The sequence below is a fragment of the Hoplias malabaricus genome, chromosome 9, assembly GCF_029633855.1.
Source record: "Hoplias malabaricus isolate fHopMal1 chromosome 9, fHopMal1.hap1, whole genome shotgun sequence".
Classification (NCBI taxonomy): Eukaryota; Metazoa; Chordata; class Actinopteri; order Characiformes; family Erythrinidae; genus Hoplias; species Hoplias malabaricus.
Window position 1 is genome coordinate 17,288,174 of NC_089808.1, and position 20,625 is coordinate 17,308,798.

The 20,625-nt window shown below is 39.2% G+C and overlaps 1 protein-coding gene and 1 long non-coding RNA gene across 3 annotated transcripts in view; both read left to right on the top strand.

Moving 5' to 3' along the window:
* The window catches only part of ccdc13 (coiled-coil domain containing 13), a 59,920-nt gene extending 49,691 nt beyond the window's left edge, over positions 1–10,229 (top strand). For both annotated transcript variants that reach the window (XM_066681835.1, XM_066681836.1), the window contains 5 exons: positions 851–919; positions 2,317–2,451; positions 2,648–2,796; positions 9,322–9,427; positions 9,867–10,229. In XM_066681835.1, coding sequence (XP_066537932.1) covers positions 851–919; positions 2,317–2,451; positions 2,648–2,796; positions 9,322–9,427; positions 9,867–10,035 — 628 coding nt within the window. In that variant the 3' untranslated portion in view covers positions 10,036–10,229. The remainder of the gene's footprint in view (positions 1–850; positions 920–2,316; positions 2,452–2,647; positions 2,797–9,321; positions 9,428–9,866) is intronic.
* Positions 10,230–19,378: 9,149 nt separating this feature from the next.
* On the top strand, positions 19,379–20,293 carry LOC136706863 (uncharacterized). Its single transcript, XR_010804159.1, has 3 exons — positions 19,379–19,510; positions 19,713–19,773; positions 20,143–20,293. It is a non-coding gene; the product is annotated as an uncharacterized lncRNA (long non-coding RNA).
* The last annotated feature ends 332 nt before the right edge of the window (positions 20,294–20,625 follow it).

Sequence of the window (20,625 nt, forward strand, 5' to 3'; positions counted from 1 at the left end):
TGTCACATCCTGGTCCAGTCCTGTCTGTTTACCCCACCAAGTGCTCATGTAGTACATGTTCATGTCTCCGCCCTGGTGCAGACTTAAAGGCCAGAGAACTCTACTGCAGACTTAAATAACTTTATGTGGAATATATTTAAGTGTTTTTACTGTATGAATTTAGAGGATTAATAATTCAAAATCATTGAAAATTACTATTCAATCCATATACACATGTTAGAATGTTGAATGCCATAGAAGAGTTAAATCAAATTGGTACCAGAGCCCTCAAATGCATTCTTGAGGAATATATTCTCCAGTGCATAGGTGATCATTTCCATGAGTTTTTGCTGTGGCAGTTTAGAGTAATGTCATGTCAAATCATCAAAAATTATTAATGTGGTCTGGTAATAGTTTGATTTAATCCTTTAATGGTATTCAAAATGCTATCATATATGGAATTGCGTGACATTTATATGAATTTTTAAGTGCCAGCAAAACAATTAGACCCTGTGTACTTCAAGAAATGTTCTTCAATGTTTTAACAGTTTTGTAACTTTGTAATTTGACTAAAACATTTGTCTTTTGTGTGTGTTACATTCTTTCTTAATGTTGTGTTTTCAGCTTTTGTTTTCTTTTTGTGACTCAGCAGGCCATTGTACTTATGTTTATCTTAACTAAAATATGCTTGGGAACAGCTGTTAAGTTGGAGGTGTACAAGTATAGGTGATTGTTCCAATAACTGGGATGAGACATTTGCCTCCTTCCAGTGGCAAAGCATAGCCTAACAGGCAGTCTAGCCTCTAATATTTCTAATCTAATCAAAGTTTAGTTTTTATTTTTGTTTGTTTTTTTCCCGCTATTTTCAAAGATCAGACCTCGGACATAAACTTGTGGAGTCAACTCCTGCATTGTTGTCTGATAACAGCACTGACTTCAGGTAACTCCATGTGACTGCTTTGCTTCAGTGCAGTGAACTAACAAACAAAACATCAGTGTACACCAGTCAACCATAACATTATGACCACCTCCTTGTTTCTACACTCACTATCCATTCTCTCAGCTACACTGACCATACAGAAATACATTGTAGTTCTAGAATTACAGACTGTAGTCCACTCTACATATTTGTGACCAGATTCTCTCTGTTCTTCAATGGTCAGGACCTCCACAGGATCATGACAGGGCATGCATTATTTGGATGGTGGATCCTTCTCAGTGCTGCATTGACACTGATGTGGTGGTAGTTTGTTAGTGTGTGTTATTCTGGTATGAGTGGATCAGACACAACAGTGCTGCTGGATATCTTAAAAACTGTGTCCACTCACTGCCCATTCTGTTAGAAACACCTATTGGTCCACATTGCACATGTAAAAGCAGAGACAGTAGCTCATCTGTTGCTACACAGTTTGTGTTGCTCATCCTCTAGTCTTTCATCAGTAGTCAATAGACTCACATTGCATATGACACGGTTATTTTTGGCCGATGAACTATTCTTAGTCCATCAGTGACACTGAGGAACAAGACCAGTAGTATTGATCCACTCATACAATCACATCACACAATAACACACCAGCAGTGTCAATGCAGATCTAAGAATGATCTACCACCCAGCCCGTACCTGCTGTCTGATCATTTTTGGGGGTCTACACTATTAAAGAACACGTTGAATCTGGTCAAACAACATATGTTGAGAAATGAGTGGACTGCAATCTGTAATTGTAGAACTACAGTGTGATCCTGTATGGACAGTGGGGCTGAATGGATAGTGAGTGTAGAAACAAGAGAGTTGGTGTATATCAGCACCTAACTTAGCAATTTAACTACAAAGTTAAGATATCACATTTAATTATGTAGATTCATTATCATAAAATATACACATATACTATATAGATATAGGTATAGAATTAAACGAGTTGTAATTTTATTCAACAAGTAAGAATAATTTGTTAATCATTGCATTCGATTTGAGTGCCATCAAGGAAAAGCACAGCAAAAGCATGTGTGAGTTTTTGTTTAGATGATTTAAAGATGTAAAAACTGTGATTATAAGAATGGCAAACATCATCATCATCATCATCATCATCATTTTCTTCTCCGCTTCTCCATTTCAGGGTCGCGGTGGATGGCAAACATGAATGTGGCATATTTATGTTTTATTATTCTTAAATAAAATGATAATTTTCATTTAATACTATGTATTATTTGCTATAAAAAGAGCAGGAGAATTAATTTTAATAACTTATTTACATTACAAAAAATGCATGAAAACATATTTCTACACCTAATATATTATGCCTTTTAACATGAAGATTAACATAGCTTTTGTATAATCAGGTATTCATCTGAAGAACTCTACAGTGCTAAGCTGTCCTCTCTGCAGGCTGAGTGTTGTAAGTACAGAGCTCTGTATCAGGCAGCTGATGTGGAAAGAGACAGACTACTTCAGCTGGTCATTCTGCAGCAGACGAGGTACACCCCTCATGCCACTACTCATTTCTCATCCTTAACTGAATTTCTTAACTATGGACTTTAATGCATAATCCCATTTCAGATGAGTACTATACCTCATATTTAAAACATGCCTTTTTGAAACCTGTTTAAAATGTACATATTGGATTGTTGCGAAAAAATACATATTAACTACACTTGTCTCACACATCTGAAGGGAAGAGGAGCTAAAGCAAAAGTACACAGAAACGGAACAGAAGTTTTGGGAAGAACGGCGACGCTCTGTAATCCTGGAACAGCAGCTAGAGAGGACCAAACTGGAAACAGAGAGAGGATCCAGCCTAAGAGTTAACTGCAGCAGGACAGGTAGCGGCACCTTACTGCAAAATAGGTCTCTACAGGACAAATAAATCAAATCAAATCAAATTAATTCAAAGGGGCAACACGGTGGTGCAGCAGGTCACTGTCACACAGCTCCAGGATCCTGGGGTTGTGGGTTCGAGTCCTGCTCTGGGTGACTGTCTGTGAGGAATTTGATGTGTCGTGTCCGTGTGGGTTTCTCCTGGATTCTTAGGTTTCCTCCCACAGTCCAATAACACACGTTGGTGGATTGGTTACTCAAAAGTGTCTGTAGGTGTGAGTGTGTGTTGCCCTGTGAAGGACTGGTACCCCCTCCAGGGTGTGTTCCTGCCTTGCGCATAGTGATTTCAGGTACACTCAGGACCGACCCTGAACTTGAAAAGTGTCTATGATAAAAGACTATGAATAAAATTAAAAAAACCTTTTTGCCAGACCACTTACCAGGCTGGCCTAGAAGAGGCATTTTTGCTTACTGACTGATGCCTAATGTTGAAACATGCATGCGCAAGTAGGAACGGTTTGTTCATCCATATAGATCATTTTTTTGTTTGTAAACAGAAATGACGTGTTTGGTAGGTGGAACTTAATTGGTGGCAGAAAGTCACAGTGAACATAGCGGTGTCAAGTGCCGGAAAATGGGAATATGGTTAATCCGGATGCTTTTTCCAGTTATTTTATTAGCTTACGGGTAAAAGAGAGGTTGTCGTACACTAATAAGCTAACTCTTAGTAATGGGGAGAGGTTTCCTGACCGTACTCACTGTAAGTGGGTAAAGGAACCAACTAAATGGCCAAAATTACAGTGGCCTTTTTGACAGTGACATCTTCATCTAGCTTGTGGAAAAACCCAGGGTGTATACAAAAGAAACACTCAAGGCATAATAAAATCTCTCGATGCGTACAATGTACAAGATTTGACAGATGCTTTTTGTGTTTTACAGACTGACATACTGCCTATGGTATTTACCATTATGAAATAGTTGAGAATGCCAGCTTTCTGGTTGCTGCATTCACTGCATTTGTTGTTAATATGTACATCATTAATTTTGCATTTGTGTGTGATAAACAGTGGAGAAAAACTTTGCCTATGAAATGTGCACTACAGAGGTGAGAATTTTATATGCTTTCATCAGTCCAGTCTGTCCATTTAATAGCTTGTAACCATAAACGTTTGCGTTTTGCCTCAAAGGGCGTTTTTGATGATGGTATCCTATGGAAATGAAGATAATTTGCTTTTCCATTCGTATTCTGGCATCCAACAGTACAACATGACATATTTTGTGCCTGTTTTGTGTATCTCTGGTCTATGCGTGCAGCTGACAGTGACGTAATTGTGGCATCAATTCCAAATTGGTCTATTTCACAGAGTGAATTTAAGGTGGCGCTACTACACTGTTGTTAGTTCACATTCCATATTTAGTTCACAACCATATTTCACATTCCAATTTGTGAACTAAATTTGGAACCATTCGGCGGTGACCAAACTTCCTCATTTCCCTGGACAAGTACTCTTTTTGGGACCTAAAAAATGCAGCCAGCCGGGATTCTAAATTTCTAAATTGCCATCAAAAACAAATTTTGTTGTCTGCAAGCTTTCCCCCAATCACATTCCTTGCTGTATTCCCTAAATCCTGTTGAAAGGTGATTCACAGGTGATGAAAGGTGACACACTCGTGCCGCTTCAGCGCAGTCCACCGTCCATATATATATATACAGGGGTTAGACAATGAAACTGAAACACCTGTCATTTTAGTGTGGGAGGTTTCATGGCTAAATTGGACCAGCCTGGTGGCCAATCTTCATTAATTGCACATTGCACCAGTAACACCATATGCATCCAATGGTTCAAACATTGTATCCTGAAGGCGGTGCCATGTATCAGGATGACAATGCACCAATACACACAGCAAGACTGGTGAAAGATTGGTTTGATGAACATGTGAAGTTGAACATGTCCCATGGCTGCACAGTCACCAGATCTAAATATTATTGAGCCACTTTGGGGTGTTTTGGAGGAGCGAGTCAGGAAACATTTTCCTCCACCAGCATCACATAGTGACCTGGCCACTATCCTGCAAGAACAATAGCTTAAAATCCCTCTGACCACTGTGCAGGACTTGTATATGTCATTCCCAAGACGAATTGACGCTGTATTGGCTGCAAAGGGAGGCCCTACACCATACTAATAAATTATTGTGTGGGAGCACCAGTCCTTCACAGGGCAACACTTGACATTCATACCTACAGACACTTTTGAGTCACCAATCCACCTACTAACGTGTGTTTTTGGACCCGGAGGAAACCCATGCGGACACGGGGAGAACACACCAACTCCTCACAGACAGTCACCCGGAGCAGGAATCGAAACCACAACCTCCAGGTCCCTGGAGCTGCGTGACTGCGACACTACCTGCTGTGCCACCGTGCCGCCCCTCTATATATATATATATATATATATGATTTATATTATTTATAAATATGATTTATAACAACATAAATACACAGACGTCAATTAGTTACATCACTGTTTTATCAGTCAGACCCTAATAGAAATGTCAGTAATAAATATCTAGTTCCCTGTGATGCCCTGTTCCTTTATCAAGTGTAGATTACTGGGTTGAGAACATGTTAAGGGGCTTGGTTTTAGAAATGTTCAAAAACATAAATTTTAAAACATTATCTTATGGGCGGCACGGTGGCACAGCAGGTAGTGTCACAGTCACACAGCTCCAGGTTGTGGGTTCGATTCCCGCTCTGGGTGACTGCCTGTGAGGAGTTGGTGTGTTCTCCCTGTGTCCACGTGGGTTTCTTCCGGGTGCTCTGAAAAAAATATGTCTTTGTTTTGTGGATGAGAAAACACACTCTACATACTGTAGTGCAGTGGTTCTTTTTCTGCTGTGCCCCCCTTTTTGCAGATGAGAATTTTTTTGTGCTCCCTATTGACACCCTCCCACCCTCCTGCACATTTGCTCTGCAAAAATGACACATTTAATCCTCTCATCTCTTAAGTGACTGGTTTGAGCTTGCTTTGAGATATGCCTCACTATATTTTCTTGTATTCCCTTTGGAAGTTTTGGAAGAGAAAATGCATCATCTACTTCATGTTTAGCTCTTACAAACTTGTCCATCTTTTGCTAGAAGTGCTCAAATGTTTGTTGATCATTTGCCTTGCTGCGCCCCCCTGCAATAGCCCCTGACTTTGGAAACCACTGCTCTAGTGTGAGCTGGATATAAGTACAGGGTGGGCAATTTATATTGATACACCTTAATAAAATGGGAATGGTTGGTGATATTAACTTCCTGTTTGTGGCATATTAGTATATGGGAGGGGGAAAACTTTTCAAGTTGGCCATTTTGGATCCAACTTTAGTTTTTTCAATGGGAAGAGGGTCACGTGACACATCAAACTTATAGGGAATTTCACTAGAAAAGAGATGGGTTTTAACGTAACATTATTCTTTCATGAGTTATTTACAAGTTTCTGATCACTTATAAAATGTGTTCAAAGTGCTGCCCATTGTGTTGCATTGTTAATGCAACCCTCTTCTCCCACTCTTCACACACTGATAGCAACACCGCAGGAGAAATGCTAGCACAGGCTTACAGTATCCATAGTTTCATGTGCTGCACATCTCGTATCTTCAGCACAGACAATTGCCTTCAGATGACCCCAAAGATAAATGTCTGTAGAATAGCACTGATAGTTTATTTTTTAAAATGAGTATAGTGGATATGATGAATGTGTATTCATTTCTAATAAGAAATTTTTACTTTCTGAAGATGTGATTTTAAATACCCAAGCTTTTGCTAGTTTTCAGAGACATCTCTAACCAAGATCGTAAGGTGAGATAAACCTCCAGAGCAGGCCCATAAAACCCCCTCCAAAGACCCTTTTTTATGACTTAAGGACCCCCAGGGTCAAGAAAAGAATGCAGAGAGACACAGAGACTCAATCTTGATTGAAACCCACAATGCCTTCTTTAAAGGACACCTTTTTAAAGACTGTTAACTCTAAAAGACTCAAACATGCCAAAGTTCTTACATCGAAAACAAGTTGTATATGGGCACAACTGTTTGAAATTAATCCCGTTTTGACAATCAAAATAGGTGGAATTAATTTACATGTGTTTAAAGTCATTTTTGTTTATATGAATTTATGTAGGACCAAGGTAGTCACATACTATGTGTTTAGTTGGTTAATAATTATATAGAACATGTTTTTTTTTTTCTTAATTATATTACTTTGTGTTAACATATAATCTTTTATATTGCAAAGAATTCACTCAGGGTTGGTCAAGTCTTTGTCTTATCAAGTGTCATAAATTCTATGTGATGCCATTCCCAAGGTACAGGAAACAGCCAATCAGGAGCAAGAAAGGCTCCAATTCTCCCTCATTGAGGACGAATCAGGTATTCGGGGCGGGTTTTCTAAACTCTAGTTAAAAACCTGTGGCGCCAAATGACACAAGCTTTGTAAGGTTTTTCAAGCTTTCTGCCCCTTTTTCTCAACTGTTCGACTCTTCACTTCAAGGCTCCAGATACTTGGGGCGTTATCCCTTTTAGCCTTTTTCATGGCTAAAAGAGTAAAATGACCTGAGTTTTGGAAATGACTCTGCAGGCGTCAGACTCATGGCTTTCTTAAACAGTCTTTGGCCTTTAAAGCGTGGTCCAGATAGAAACTACAGATTAAGATGAGCTATAGTTTAACCCTAGCAGAAATTTCAACGCCACACCCAGAGCATGAAGGCAACCTTAGACCTCTAACCCTCCAAACGACGACAACGCCACAAAGAGGACGGCTGCACGCACCCTCAGAATGATCTTCTGAGATGAGGCCCCAGGAGAGACCTGCATGGATGTGTCTCTCTCTCACAAGGCAGCAGATTAGCGACGACGAAGAATCCCCACAGAGACCTTCAGAACACCACCAGCTCCGATGGCTGCGTCCGAAAGCCTCGGGAGAAAATGAACGCCCGCAGTTGCAACCTACAAGGCCTGCGTCTGCAATTCTCCAGGAAGTCACCATCTCCGGAAGGCACCGTCAGCAACATGCTCCCCGTTCATCTCCGGATACGTAAGGTCACATGGTTTCATGTCTCTCATGGCTCATGGGTTGGTACTGAAAGTTTGCTGGGATAAACAATAGCCTTTCTTAGAACTTAGGACAATAATTATCATAGAGAAATTCCCTCATATATTAATCTCCCTGTTCCCTCATATATCTCTCTAATCCATTTTATTATATGAATGTCTAATCAATATTCATTATTTGATATTATTATTAATAAACCAGTTGTGTGATAAAACCAATCCTTGGTTATTTGTTTGTGTGTGCACCTTTCTTGTATGGAATTATAACTTCTAGTTCAGATTCCATTTCAGAGTCAAGAACCCACGGCGGATCAATGAGCATAATTCATTAATAATAGTTAATTCTAGCTAATTCTGCTGTATAATATGTGAAGATGACCTACTTGTCTAAGCTAAAATTAAAACAGGTAAAGACACTACATATTAGTTAATGGCTCCCAAACATGGAGCTTAGCAAAATGAATTAAATAATTAATTATTAATAAAATAATAATTAAGTAACTACAGACTTGTTTTTAAAGCCTTTTCACATCCTTCCCATCACTTCATATTAAACACATTTGCAACACATGTTGCATGATGCCATGAGTGGATCAGGCACAGCAGTGCTGCTAGAGTTTTTAACCACTGTGAATACTCACTGGTTACTCTATTTAACACACACATAATTTATGTCATAATCTTCCAGTCAGTGTTTGAGACTAAATCTCAGACTAAAAAACCTATTTATTTAATTGAGTTTTGTGTAAATATATTCCTCTTTTATAAAATATGTAGTGTTCTCCCCGTGTATGTGTGTGTTTCCACCGGGTGCTCCGAGTTCCTCCCATGGTCCAAAAACACACGTTGGTAAGGGGATTGGCAACTTAAACGTGTCCAAAGGTGTGAGTGAATGTGTGTGTGTCGCCCTGTCAAGGACAGCCCCTCCAGGGTGTGTTGACAGTGGGGAAGGAGAGGGGTGCTGATATCTCAAAAAGCCCTCATATGTGTGCTTCCTTTCTGGTTTTCCATTTTGGGTTAAAATGTTCTAACTAGACATGACTGAGCTACAATTTGCACTCCTTCTTATTGTGCCTTGTCACCTTGAAAAAAAATCTCACACACTAGAGTATGTGTATGTTTCTGTGCTAACAAATGACCTGTTCTGGCTCACCTGATGCTGGAGAAAAATTGTCTGGAAATAATGTGTGTGATAGTGGAAGTGGGAGAGAATTTTCTTTGTTTTTTTTTTTGTTTTTTTAATTTCACTTAAGTTTATTTGTGTTGTATTTTATTATAAATACTTCATTATTATTATACATTACCCAAAAATTAAATCTGAGAATGAACTCATTAACAGTATCTGTGTTCTGTATAAATATGTAATATTTTTACGCCTGTAAAAGAAATTGTATTGTGAGGCAATGCATATTATAAAAGAGGGATTTTTTTTTCCCCACAGGTGCATCATATGGTAGCTTGAGTCTACTTGAGAAACAGGAGGGTCTGTCCCCAAGAAAATCTACAGAGCTAACACGAGATGCCCAGCTTTGCGAACTTGGCACACAGTAAGTCTGTATTTTATTTATCCTGCCTTTACACTTCTGTAATCTGCACACCTACATGCATAACGTAAACATGCATTTATTGGTCATTGAACAACATACATTGAAATGTGTCTTCCACATTTAACCCAGTGAATACAATCACATACTAGTGCACTAGTGGCACACCAGACAGCAGGCAGCCATCCAGTCGCAAGCATGCTTCTCTAACTATTAGGCCATGAGTACCACACTTCCATGTTTTACGAGGACTGTTGATGTTTTTTCAAGCTACAGAATCACAAAATCATCATGGGTCACATAAACATATTTACTTTTATTTGCTGCAAATCTGGTGGGAAAAAGGGGGAAAAACCCAGAAAACTATTATTTAAATCCAGGGTATCTTGCTACACTGCTCTAGTATATTCATCAAAGCAAAATAATTTTTGTCTCTCTTCAGGCTTGCTGTCCAGCAGGAGGAGCTGGAGGCTTTGAGGACATCTTTAAAAAATGCTCTTCAAGCCAAAGAGGAGGACTTGCATCTCTACAGCACCATGATAACAGAAGTAAAACATGTTTTCTTACAAGCCCTAAAGCAGCACAAACAAGGCTCAAAGCAGGGGACCTAGCATTGGGCACAAACCATCACTGCAGGAATATTTCAACCTCAAAATCCTTACTTCCACTCTCCAGTTCATGAACCTTAGAGACTTTGACAATGGTCCTTTGGTATAGTAATCAGATTTATGAAAATGTCTGAAGAAATAAAAATCTTTTCAAATCTTGCACCTGCCTTACAGTGTACAAGAATATATTTGTAATGCAATATCTATGATATGTGTAACAAAATCCACAGCAATGGTAAACTGGCTGCCTATTTAATAGCTAGACATAATAGCTACCTAGAATAAAGCCAACCCTGCCTAACTTTTGAATCCTTTCCATTCACAGAGCCCTTACAACTTTTACAAAGCTAAACCCATGTTAATCTTGGTTTTAGCAAAGATATGTTATGGTCTCTTTCATTTGCAAGTTTGCTTCAGTTATAATCTGTTAGTCTTTGCTTTGACAATAGGTGAATGAGCACATGAAGACCAAGTTTGCCATTGTAATATCTCACTGTCTGCTTCTGTCACCGTCATTAATTTGCTCTGGTTACCAGCAAAAAAATACATTCTCTTTCAGGGCACTTTCACATATACGTTGTTTGGGCCAGACTTTTGACTGTTTCAGTTTGGTCTAAACCAGAATGGCATGTATGAAAGTTGCCTCAGACCACACTCAGAATTTAGAAGCTGTGCATGTAAGTACAGGTGCATCTGAAAAATAATAATCAAAATGTATGTATTTCAGCAATTCAGAAAGTGAAATTCATTATATGGATGCATTACAAACAGAGTAATCTATTTGCCCCAAAAAAAACCCCAAAACTCGTCATTTCAGAAATTAGAATAATCAACACAACACCTCGTCGAGCGGAGCCAGTTGAGGTGGTACGGGCATCTGGTCCGAATGCCTCCTGGACGCCTTTCCTAGTGAGGTGTTCCAGGCATGTCCAACGGGGAGGAGACCCTGGGGCAGACCAAGAGCATGCTGGAGAGTTTACATATTTTGATTGGCCTGGGAACACCTCTGTATACCCCCGGAGGAGCTGGAAGCAGTGGCTGCGGAGAGGGAGGTCTGGGTTTCTTTACTCGGACTGCTTCCCCTGCGACCCGGACCTGGATAAGCGATGGAAAATGGATGGATGGAACACAAAACACCTGCAAAGTTTTCCTAAGCCTTTAAAATGGTCTGTTAATATGGTTCAATAGGCTACACAATCATGGGGAAGAGTGTTGACTTGACAGATGTCCAGAAGGCAGTCATTGACACCCTCCTGCTGTACCCAAGTGTCACGGCTGGGCAGGACAGACGAGGGAGGCGGACGTACATGCAAGGAATTTTATTTAACAAGACTACAATTAAACAAAACAAACATGAGCAAGGAGAAAAACACTAACTACATGAAACTAAACTTGAACAGACAGGAGGACTCAGACAGAAAGACAACCGTGAACAGGGGTAGACATATGAAAACAGGAAGACAAAGAAACACACAAGAACCGACAAGGGAGCACTGAAACAAAGGGGCTATGTATACATAGAGCATTGACAAGGAACACCTGGGACTGAGAATGAGAGGGCAGGACTACAAAGGAGACACAGACGAGAGGGTGGAGCGAAGGCGGGACTAGGGCGGAGACAACAATAACACAATAACACAGCCATATGCTAAATAAGCACATGGTGGGAAAAACAGACAGGACAGGGCCAGGGTGTGACAGATGCCTCCTCCTAAACATGCAATTCCCGGGGCACGTAAACCTAGAACCTCTGGGATCTGGCACAGAAGAGAAGCCTGGAAGACAAAACAGAACAAAACAAGACTGACAGAACAATGAAGAAACAGGTCACAGGACTCAGGACAAGACAGGAACATACACAGGATATGGAGCTGGGGACATGACAAGACCAGAAACAGGAGACTGACAAAGGGGAGCAACGGTAGACGAAACTTGAGACAAGACATGGGACGGAACAAGAGACTGGACAGGCGACTGTTGAAAGGGAACAGGATATGGGACTCGGGACAAGACAGGACTAGAAATGGGTGACAAAACCCATGGCGAGACACCAGACTGGAACAGGGACTGGAAGGGGACTAGATAGGATGAGAGTGGAAACACAAGACGTGACAGGAGACTGGGCTTGAACACTGGATGGGAACTGAGACAGAACATGTGTAGGAAACAGAGACAAGAATGGGGACAGAACAGGACCACAAACGGAAGACTGGACTCGGGACTGGACAGGAGCATGAACATGTGACTGGACAGGGGACAGGACAGGGTGCTGGACACTGGATGGGAACTCAGACTGGAGAGGATAACACCTGATGGAATTAGAGACATGAGACTGGACATGAGACAAGGCAGGAGCATGTGACTGTACAGAGGACTGAACTGGAACAGAGACTGGACATGATTAAAAAAAGGGGGCCGGGCTGGAGACACTGATGAGCGGGTGGAGCAAAGGCGGGACTAGGGCGGAGACAACAACAACAATAACAGAGCCATGTGCTAAATAAGCATATGGTGGGAAAAACAGACAGGACAGGGCCAGGGCGTGTTAATATTAAGTCCAATGTGTGTTTGCATTTGAGTAGGCTCAGTAACACCCTGAGTGAACTGTCACACATCCAGAAAGAATTCAAATGCAGTTTTAATCAGATCATGATCTTTTTCAAAGTGAATGTTGACATCACCAACAAAAATTGTTGCTCTTTTTCAATGAAAGTTTCTATGTTCAGCAATTTTCACAACTGCTGTTATATTAGGGAAATTGTTTAGAAGTGTAAAACATTCCTTCTCATTGCCTTTCTTAAATATTGGGTTATAAACTCACTACCTCCATTCTGTTGGCAGCTGAATTGTTTTGTGCATTTGGCAGAACTGTTCCAAGTTCCAATCTTCATCCAAGTCTAGGAATATTTCTTTTGCAATATTAGACATTTGTTAGCTATTTCAAGTGCTGTCTGACTTCATGATCCAAAAATTAATGTGCAATCACCTAGTCAGAGTGAGAAGAGAAGAGCTAAGCAACTTTGTAAGCAACTGGTGCAGAGTAAGCTGGACTATTTCAAATGGGAAAGAAGCCAAAACCTGTTTCATCTGTGTCCAAAAAAGGGGCCTGTATTTTAGAGAGAAAGACAATGTGCGGTTAGTTCTTTCCCTCAGCAGAGGATATTTCTCTCTATCGCACAGCAAAGCCTCTTTTATATTGCTTGGGCTGCTCTTTCTAGCTTCTCTTATTAGAAGCTGCCAGATGTGTATATGTTTTTAGGTCGCCCCTCCTTTCTCCAGCACATGATTCTCAAGTGATTTATTGCTCTAGTCATGAACCCTTAAATTGCATGTCCTGTGACAACTGACATACCAGTTTCTTCACTAGATTAATTAATTTATCATATTAAGAGTCTATTGGAGATGTAATGTCTTCTGTGGCTTACATGTGGTGTACCATAGGACCCTATTTTTGGCCCCAATTTGTTTTCACTTTACATGCTTCCTCTTGTCATTTTAATTAGACATTATTTTGTCTTCATTTTTTATGAAGATTATATGTAGAGTAGAGTAACTTTTCTGAGCGTGTTGTAGATACTAAGGACTGGATAAACTGCAGTTGTTGCATCCTGTTTTTGTTCAGAGCTATGGCAAGACTTCAGCTTTTTCAGAATGCAGCTAATCAGCTTTAACAAAAACTAGATGTTGGAATCACATCAGCCTAGTGCTAGACTCTCTTCACTGGTTGACTGTGAAATTCAGGATTGATTTAAAAATATTTGTTTTTACTTACAAGGCTTTATACTATAAAGCTCCTGAATGTATGTGCATGTGTATTTCCTGTTTTCCATACATGTAATTGCTGAGATCTTCTAATAAAGACGAGCTTGTTGTTCATAACCAAAATGAAAATGTAACTGATTTTCTGTGCAAACACTATGGAAAAGTCTGCCCATCAGTATCAGAGTCCACATCATCTTTTAAAGTGCTGGACTGTCCATTTACAGGAGCTGTTACCTTAAGTAATATGCTTAATGGCAAGTATGGTTAAATTCCTTTTATTTTTTTCATTTACAGTTTTATGTTGTTGTGAAGCACTTTGCAGCTCTGTCCTAAAAAAATGTTAACGTTTAACGTTTACAAATAACGTTTACCTACTGAAAAATATTGCTTCCCCACCTTTGTTTCCATCTTCAGTGACTTTACAGATGTTGTAGTACTGATCTATTTCCTTTCTTGTGATTCTGTGGAATTGATTTTGAGTTCCCTTAAACGATTTATATTCTGAATGATTTTGACTTAAGCTTTTTGCAATTTTCATTGTATCGTTAGTCATTGTATCTTTCATTGTATCTCTATCCACTTTGATTCATTTGTCCTTTTATTTCTTCTGAAATTTTTTGTCTGAATCTTACACAAGCCCTGACGGGTGATTCTGTGAATTATGTCTAGCATCTGAAATCTGTTCCTGATGTTTTTCTTAAAGAGGTATCTGGTATATCTCATATTGTGAAAGGCTGATGTTTGATGTTCATGGTCTATTCCAGAATCAAGCTCAAGGTCATGTTTTGCAACATGTGAATGTCACCTTTAATATAAACAACATTTCATAGCAATCTAAACATTCCCACAATGTGAAGGTATTCCCAGAGTGCCAATATTGCATGATAATGGCACTGTCACTGAAGCCCTTCAAGTACTACTCCGAAATATATTCATAACCTAGCAACAACACCACCAATTACAAGATGGGTGCTTGTGCATGTGCATGCACGTGTGAGCGCATATGTGCATGTGTGAGACCTTTTCCATCAATGTATGACTGGTTTATTTTCTGTTCCAGCACCTACAAACCGGATTCCAAAAAAGTTGGGACACTAAACAAATTGTGAATAAAAACTGAATGCAATGATGTGGAGATGGCAAATGTCAATATTTTATTCGTAATAGAACATAGATGACAGATCAAAAGTTTAATCTGAGTAAATGTAACATTTTAAAGGAAAAATATGTTGATTTAAAATTTCACAGTGTCAACAAATCCCAAAAAAGTTGTGACAAGTAGCAATAAGTGGCTGGAAAAAGGAAATTGAGCATATAACCAACAGCTGGAAGACCAATTAACAATAATTAGGTCAATTGACAACATGATTGGGTATAAAAAGAGCTTCTCACAGTATCAGTGTTTCTCTGAAGCCAAGATGGTAAGAGGATCACCAATTCCACCATTGTTGCGCAGAAAGATAGTGCAGCAATACCAGAATGGTGTTACCCAGCGTAAAATAGCAAAGACTTTTAAGTTATCATCTTCAACCGTGCATAACATCATCAAAAGTTCAGAGAATTTGGAACAATTGCTGTGCGTAAGGGTCAAGGCTGTAAAACTCTACTGGATGCTTGTGATCTCCGGGCCCTTAAACATCACTGCACCTCAAACAGGAATGCCACTGTCAAGGAAATAACAGAATGGGCTCAGGAATACTTCCAGAAAGCATTGTCAGTGAACACAATCCACTGTGCCATCCACCGTTGCCAGCTGAAACTCTACAGTGCAAAGAGGAAGCCATTTCTAAGCTCCACAAGCTCAGACGTTTGCACTGGGCCAGGGGTCTTTTAAAATGGAGTGTGGCAAAATGGAAGACTGTTCTGTGGTCAGATGAGTCACGAGTTCTTTAACACTGGGACGCCATGTCATCCAGACCAGAGAGGATAAGGATAACCCTTATCAACGCTCTGTTCAGAAGCCTGCATCACTGATGGTATGGGGTTGCATAAGTGCTTGTGGCATGGGCAGCTTGCATGTCTGGAAAGGCACCATTAATGCAGAGAACTATGTTCAGGTTCTGAACAACATATGCTCCCATCTAGACGTCATCTCTTTCAGGGAAGACCCTGCAATTTTCAACAAGATAATGCCAGACCACATTCTGCAGCAACCACAACATCATGGCTACGTAGGAGAAGGATCCGGGTACTGATCCTTTGTACTTTTGCAATTTTCAAAAGGTTCGGCACATTTTGGAATCTGAAAGGTTTGTTCCCAGCTGAACCCAAGAACAGTGAGTACTTCAGCACAAACCATGATGACATCCATCAGCAGGTCAAGCTCAAAAAAATGCTGAAGAAGCTCAAAAAGAGCACAGATGCTAAAGAATCTGCTTTTTGATTTGAAAACAAAACAAAATCACACAGAAATAAAAATACTAATAATAATATTTTTTGGGTGTGGTCATCATAACTCCAGATGCATTGTTCTATTTATCTATTTTTAAACACTTTTTTTGATATATTCCACTGCATTTCTTTTTCAAAGCTCCGCAGAAAGGCTCTAGAGACATACTCCGAAATACTTTACATTAAACTTCACTCTGATCTGATGTTTGATTCGAAAAGTGCAAGGAATTTTTTGTCCTCTTAATCTTAAAATAAATGATGATGACAATGGAACTGTGGTATAATCACAATAATAAACTTGTGGTTCATGCTACAACATGAAGTATTGGCACTGGTGAGTATATTACACTTACTGCAATTCTGACTTAATTACACTTACTGCCATAATCATAAACTTCTCCATAACACTACCAATGAGACTGATGAAGGGGTGGAGCTGAACATTGATATGTACAAAAAGATTGGGCTGCAGTTAGCAGTGGGGCGCTCCCATCATTGAAAACAAGTGGCTGGGCACAGCACAACACACTTGGTGTGTGGCTTTTTTCTCGGCTCAGGATAATTTTACTCTGCTATATTTTAAATATAAAGTAGGTTATTCAACTGCTATATCAATGTTTAAAATGTCAGAGAGTGCACCTTTTAAGAATTTAAATGCATTGCCTAATTGGCTTAATTAGACAAATACTGAAATTCACATACATATCACTCAAAATGGCAAGGCATGCCAAGTTTATTTATAGAGCTCCTTTTATACACAATGGCAATTCAAAGTAGTTTACAGAGCGATACAGGAAAATTACAGTAGAAGAATTAAAAAAGTAAAGATACAAGATAGAATTAAAACAGAATATGTAATAAAAACAATAAAAATAATAAATATAAAAATGATTAAAAAGATATTCAAGTAGAATTTAAAACAAATTAAAATATAACAAAATGAAACAGTAATAAAAGAAAGGAGAGTTATTAAAATAGTACTAAAAATGAAATAAATAGATCTCCAATTCACTCTGCAATGCTACTCAAAGGCGCAGGAGAACAGGAATGTCTTTAGTCTAGATTAAGTAATATTTGGGGCAAATCTGATGTCCTCCAGGAATCTGTTCCAGGTGCAGGCAGCATAGTGACTGAAAGCTGCCTCCCCCTGTGTGGTTCTGACTCGCAGAACCTCTAGCTGACCAGACCCGAGTGATCTGAGGGGCCTACTAGGTTCATACAGTTGTAGCAGATCTGTATATATATATATATATACATTTTTCAATACTAATTGTTTTTTTTTAACCTTTCCTGATTTTCTTTAACATTTTTCTTAGGAGTAGTTATAAGGACATATATTATTTTTTAATAGAAATGCACTTTTAAATATATTTTCACACATGGCACATATCTTTTAAGTGTATTTATAAAAACATTATTAATAAAATATGAAAATTACACTTAAATACTTGATTGCACTTGCACAGGGTTTATCTAAAAATTGATTGGGAAAGATTTTATAAATCTGGATCCTGGGCTCCAGGATGTCCCAGACTCTTTACCAGGTCCCTTTGTGCTTGTCAGATAATACTGTAAAAATGATGTCTGACGTTAGCCATTTCAGGCCTGTCTTACATTAATTATGGCAATGTGATTTACCTGTCTGATGTTTCACATACGGAGGTGGGTCACAAAGGACATTAATATAAATCAGTATTACAAACCTGCTAGATATAAAGAGACAGATATTTGTTTATACAGTGTATGAAATTGGCAGAGATACTATTCCAGGATGATAAACAAGGCGACACACACACTCACACATTCGCTCACACTGTTATATCCACAAAAATATCAACAAAAATGAACTAAAACAGAGACGGAAGAACGAATAATCTGTTTACTGCAGTAGGAAGGAAAACCTACATCAGCTCTCCTTCAGCCAGTTCCGTGAAGAGACCCCAGACTACATTACCCATCATCCTTCAGTGTCTCTAAACCACACTACGGATAGCCACAAAGTTCAAAACATTGTCCAATAATCTACACACACACTCACACCTATGGACAATCCACATACCGATTTGTGTTTTTTTTTTGGACCGTGGGATGAAACCGGAGCACCCAGAGGAAACCCATGCAGACACAGAGAGAACATACCACACTCCTCACAGACAGTCACCTGAAGGAAACCCACACAGACACAGGGAGAACACACCACACTCCTCAAAGACAGTCACCTGGAGGAAACCCACGCAGACACAGGGAGAACACACCAAACTCCTCACAGACAGTCACCCGGATGAAACCCACGCAGACACAGGGAGAACACACCACACTCCTCACAGACAGTCACCTGGAGGAAACCCACGAAGACACAGGGAGAACACACCACGCTCCTCACAGACAGTCACTCAGAGGAAACCCATGCAGACACAGAGAGAATACACCACACTCCTCACAGACAGTCACCCAGAGCGGGACTTGAACCCACAATCTCCAGGACCCTGGAACTGTGTGTCTGCAACACTACCTGCTGCGCCATCTTATCTATCTTTTTATTTGTTTATTTATTCCAACCTTCATTGAATGCACTCGTGTGCATGTGCAGTCTCCATTTCCTTCTCTGGAATGTTTGCCGACTACATCCTCAACATCTTCTATTGCAAACAACCCTCCATCCAATCCACCAAAGCTAGATTTAAGCTATGGGCTCGAGTTGTAAGCTCCTTGTCGAGTGATGCTGGATTTGGTGTTCCCAGAAGACGAAAGGCTAGCGGTTACGTCTGGGCTTCCAGCCAGCACTAACACATGGTAGCACAAAAATAAAACTGGGGAAAAAATGGTTTGTTCTGTTTGCAAGGGTCACAGAAAGCTGACTGTATGTGGAACAGTGGATATTTTTGCTTTAGCGAGTGGAGCATTTTCTGGCTTGAAGCAATGCCAGCTGCTTCAGGGGGAAATTAGTTTCTTATAGCAAGGTGTAACCCCCATTTCATGTGAGATACAGATAACTCACAGTTTAAAGCTCCTCAGCAGTTTAGGGGTTAATTTGATTAAGCTGAGTCTGATGCACTAAGATGTAGCCAATCATATTGGACAATTTAGTTTGTCCCGCCTCAGCTACTGCTTATTGGTGATAGCTAATGCAGCAAATAGCGTTTTTTCTTTTTTTTTTTTTTGTTCTTTTCTCTCTTCATGCCCTGGAGGAAGGAGCTGTAGCTCCCAGTTAGCCTAAATAACAGTTAAAAAAAAGTACCTGGTTGAAGATACAGCTACCAATAGTTGAAACAGTGTTAAGAAGACTCTCTGTGGTTTATAACTTGACTTATAAACACAGTTTTTGGTGAGTTTAATGGCATTCTCGCTAGCTATGCTACAAGACCGCATGGCCTAATATAATACTCAGTTCAGTAATATACATGGACAAGATTACTTAATAAAAACTGGATATAAGTTTAAATAAAGATAAAATATAGTAAAACTGTTGGTTTTAATTTAAAATTAAATTAATAAATGTCAAATAAATCAATGTTTTCTACTTATAGCAGTTGCTGGTTCTAGAGCTTTTGAGGAAAACTGACTAACAGCTGTACATTCATCCCAGAGGTATATTCCATTTAAATCTTAAAATGGGTTTGTGTATAATTAAAGAGAAATCACTGTATTGGTTGGATGTAGAAAGTTTTATTGAATGTAATATATGTTGTGAATGAAGTATCTTTTTGGGTTTTATATTTGCAAAGAAAAGAGAAAATATGATAACTTTATTGTATGGGAAAAGTACATGCAAAATGTGAAATACTTACCTTGTATGTTATGGTTCTGAAGACCTGTAAATGAAAAGTTGTTTTAGTTAGTAAGAAACTTTGTGTATTGTAATGTTATTATTACGTGATGTAATAGCAAAAGATTGAATATAACTAAGAGTGAAGGTCAGTGTGATTTACGTTTACTGTACCTGTTTTGCTTAAGCAGGTCAGGTTTTTAGAGGGCATTGGAAGTCCTGGAGAGTGAATTTCCCCTTTCATCTTGGAACCCTTCTGTGAAATTGATGGCGAGCCACCCAAAAGAACTGACAGATCTGACCACTCTTGTGTTGTGCTGAACTACCTTGTTACGTGGTAGGGCTACAGTTGAGAGACTGAGACACGTTTACTTTTCTTTCCTCAGTGCACCTAATGGTTTAACAATTTTTTTTATTTTATTATTTTTTATATTACTTGATTAGATATTATTTGTTGGGTTATTGATATTTAAAGGTGTAAACTTGGAACAAGCTACATAAATAGCAACAATAATATCTCACAAGCCATTACTAGTATTTTGTATGTTTAATAGTATATGTATATTTTTAAGTAAAGCCAATCATTTACTTTTACTTTTTCTTGTTTGTGGTTCATGCTGACACACACCCCCACCTCCTTAACAAGCCTAGACAAACTGGTCCTTAGAGTAGCA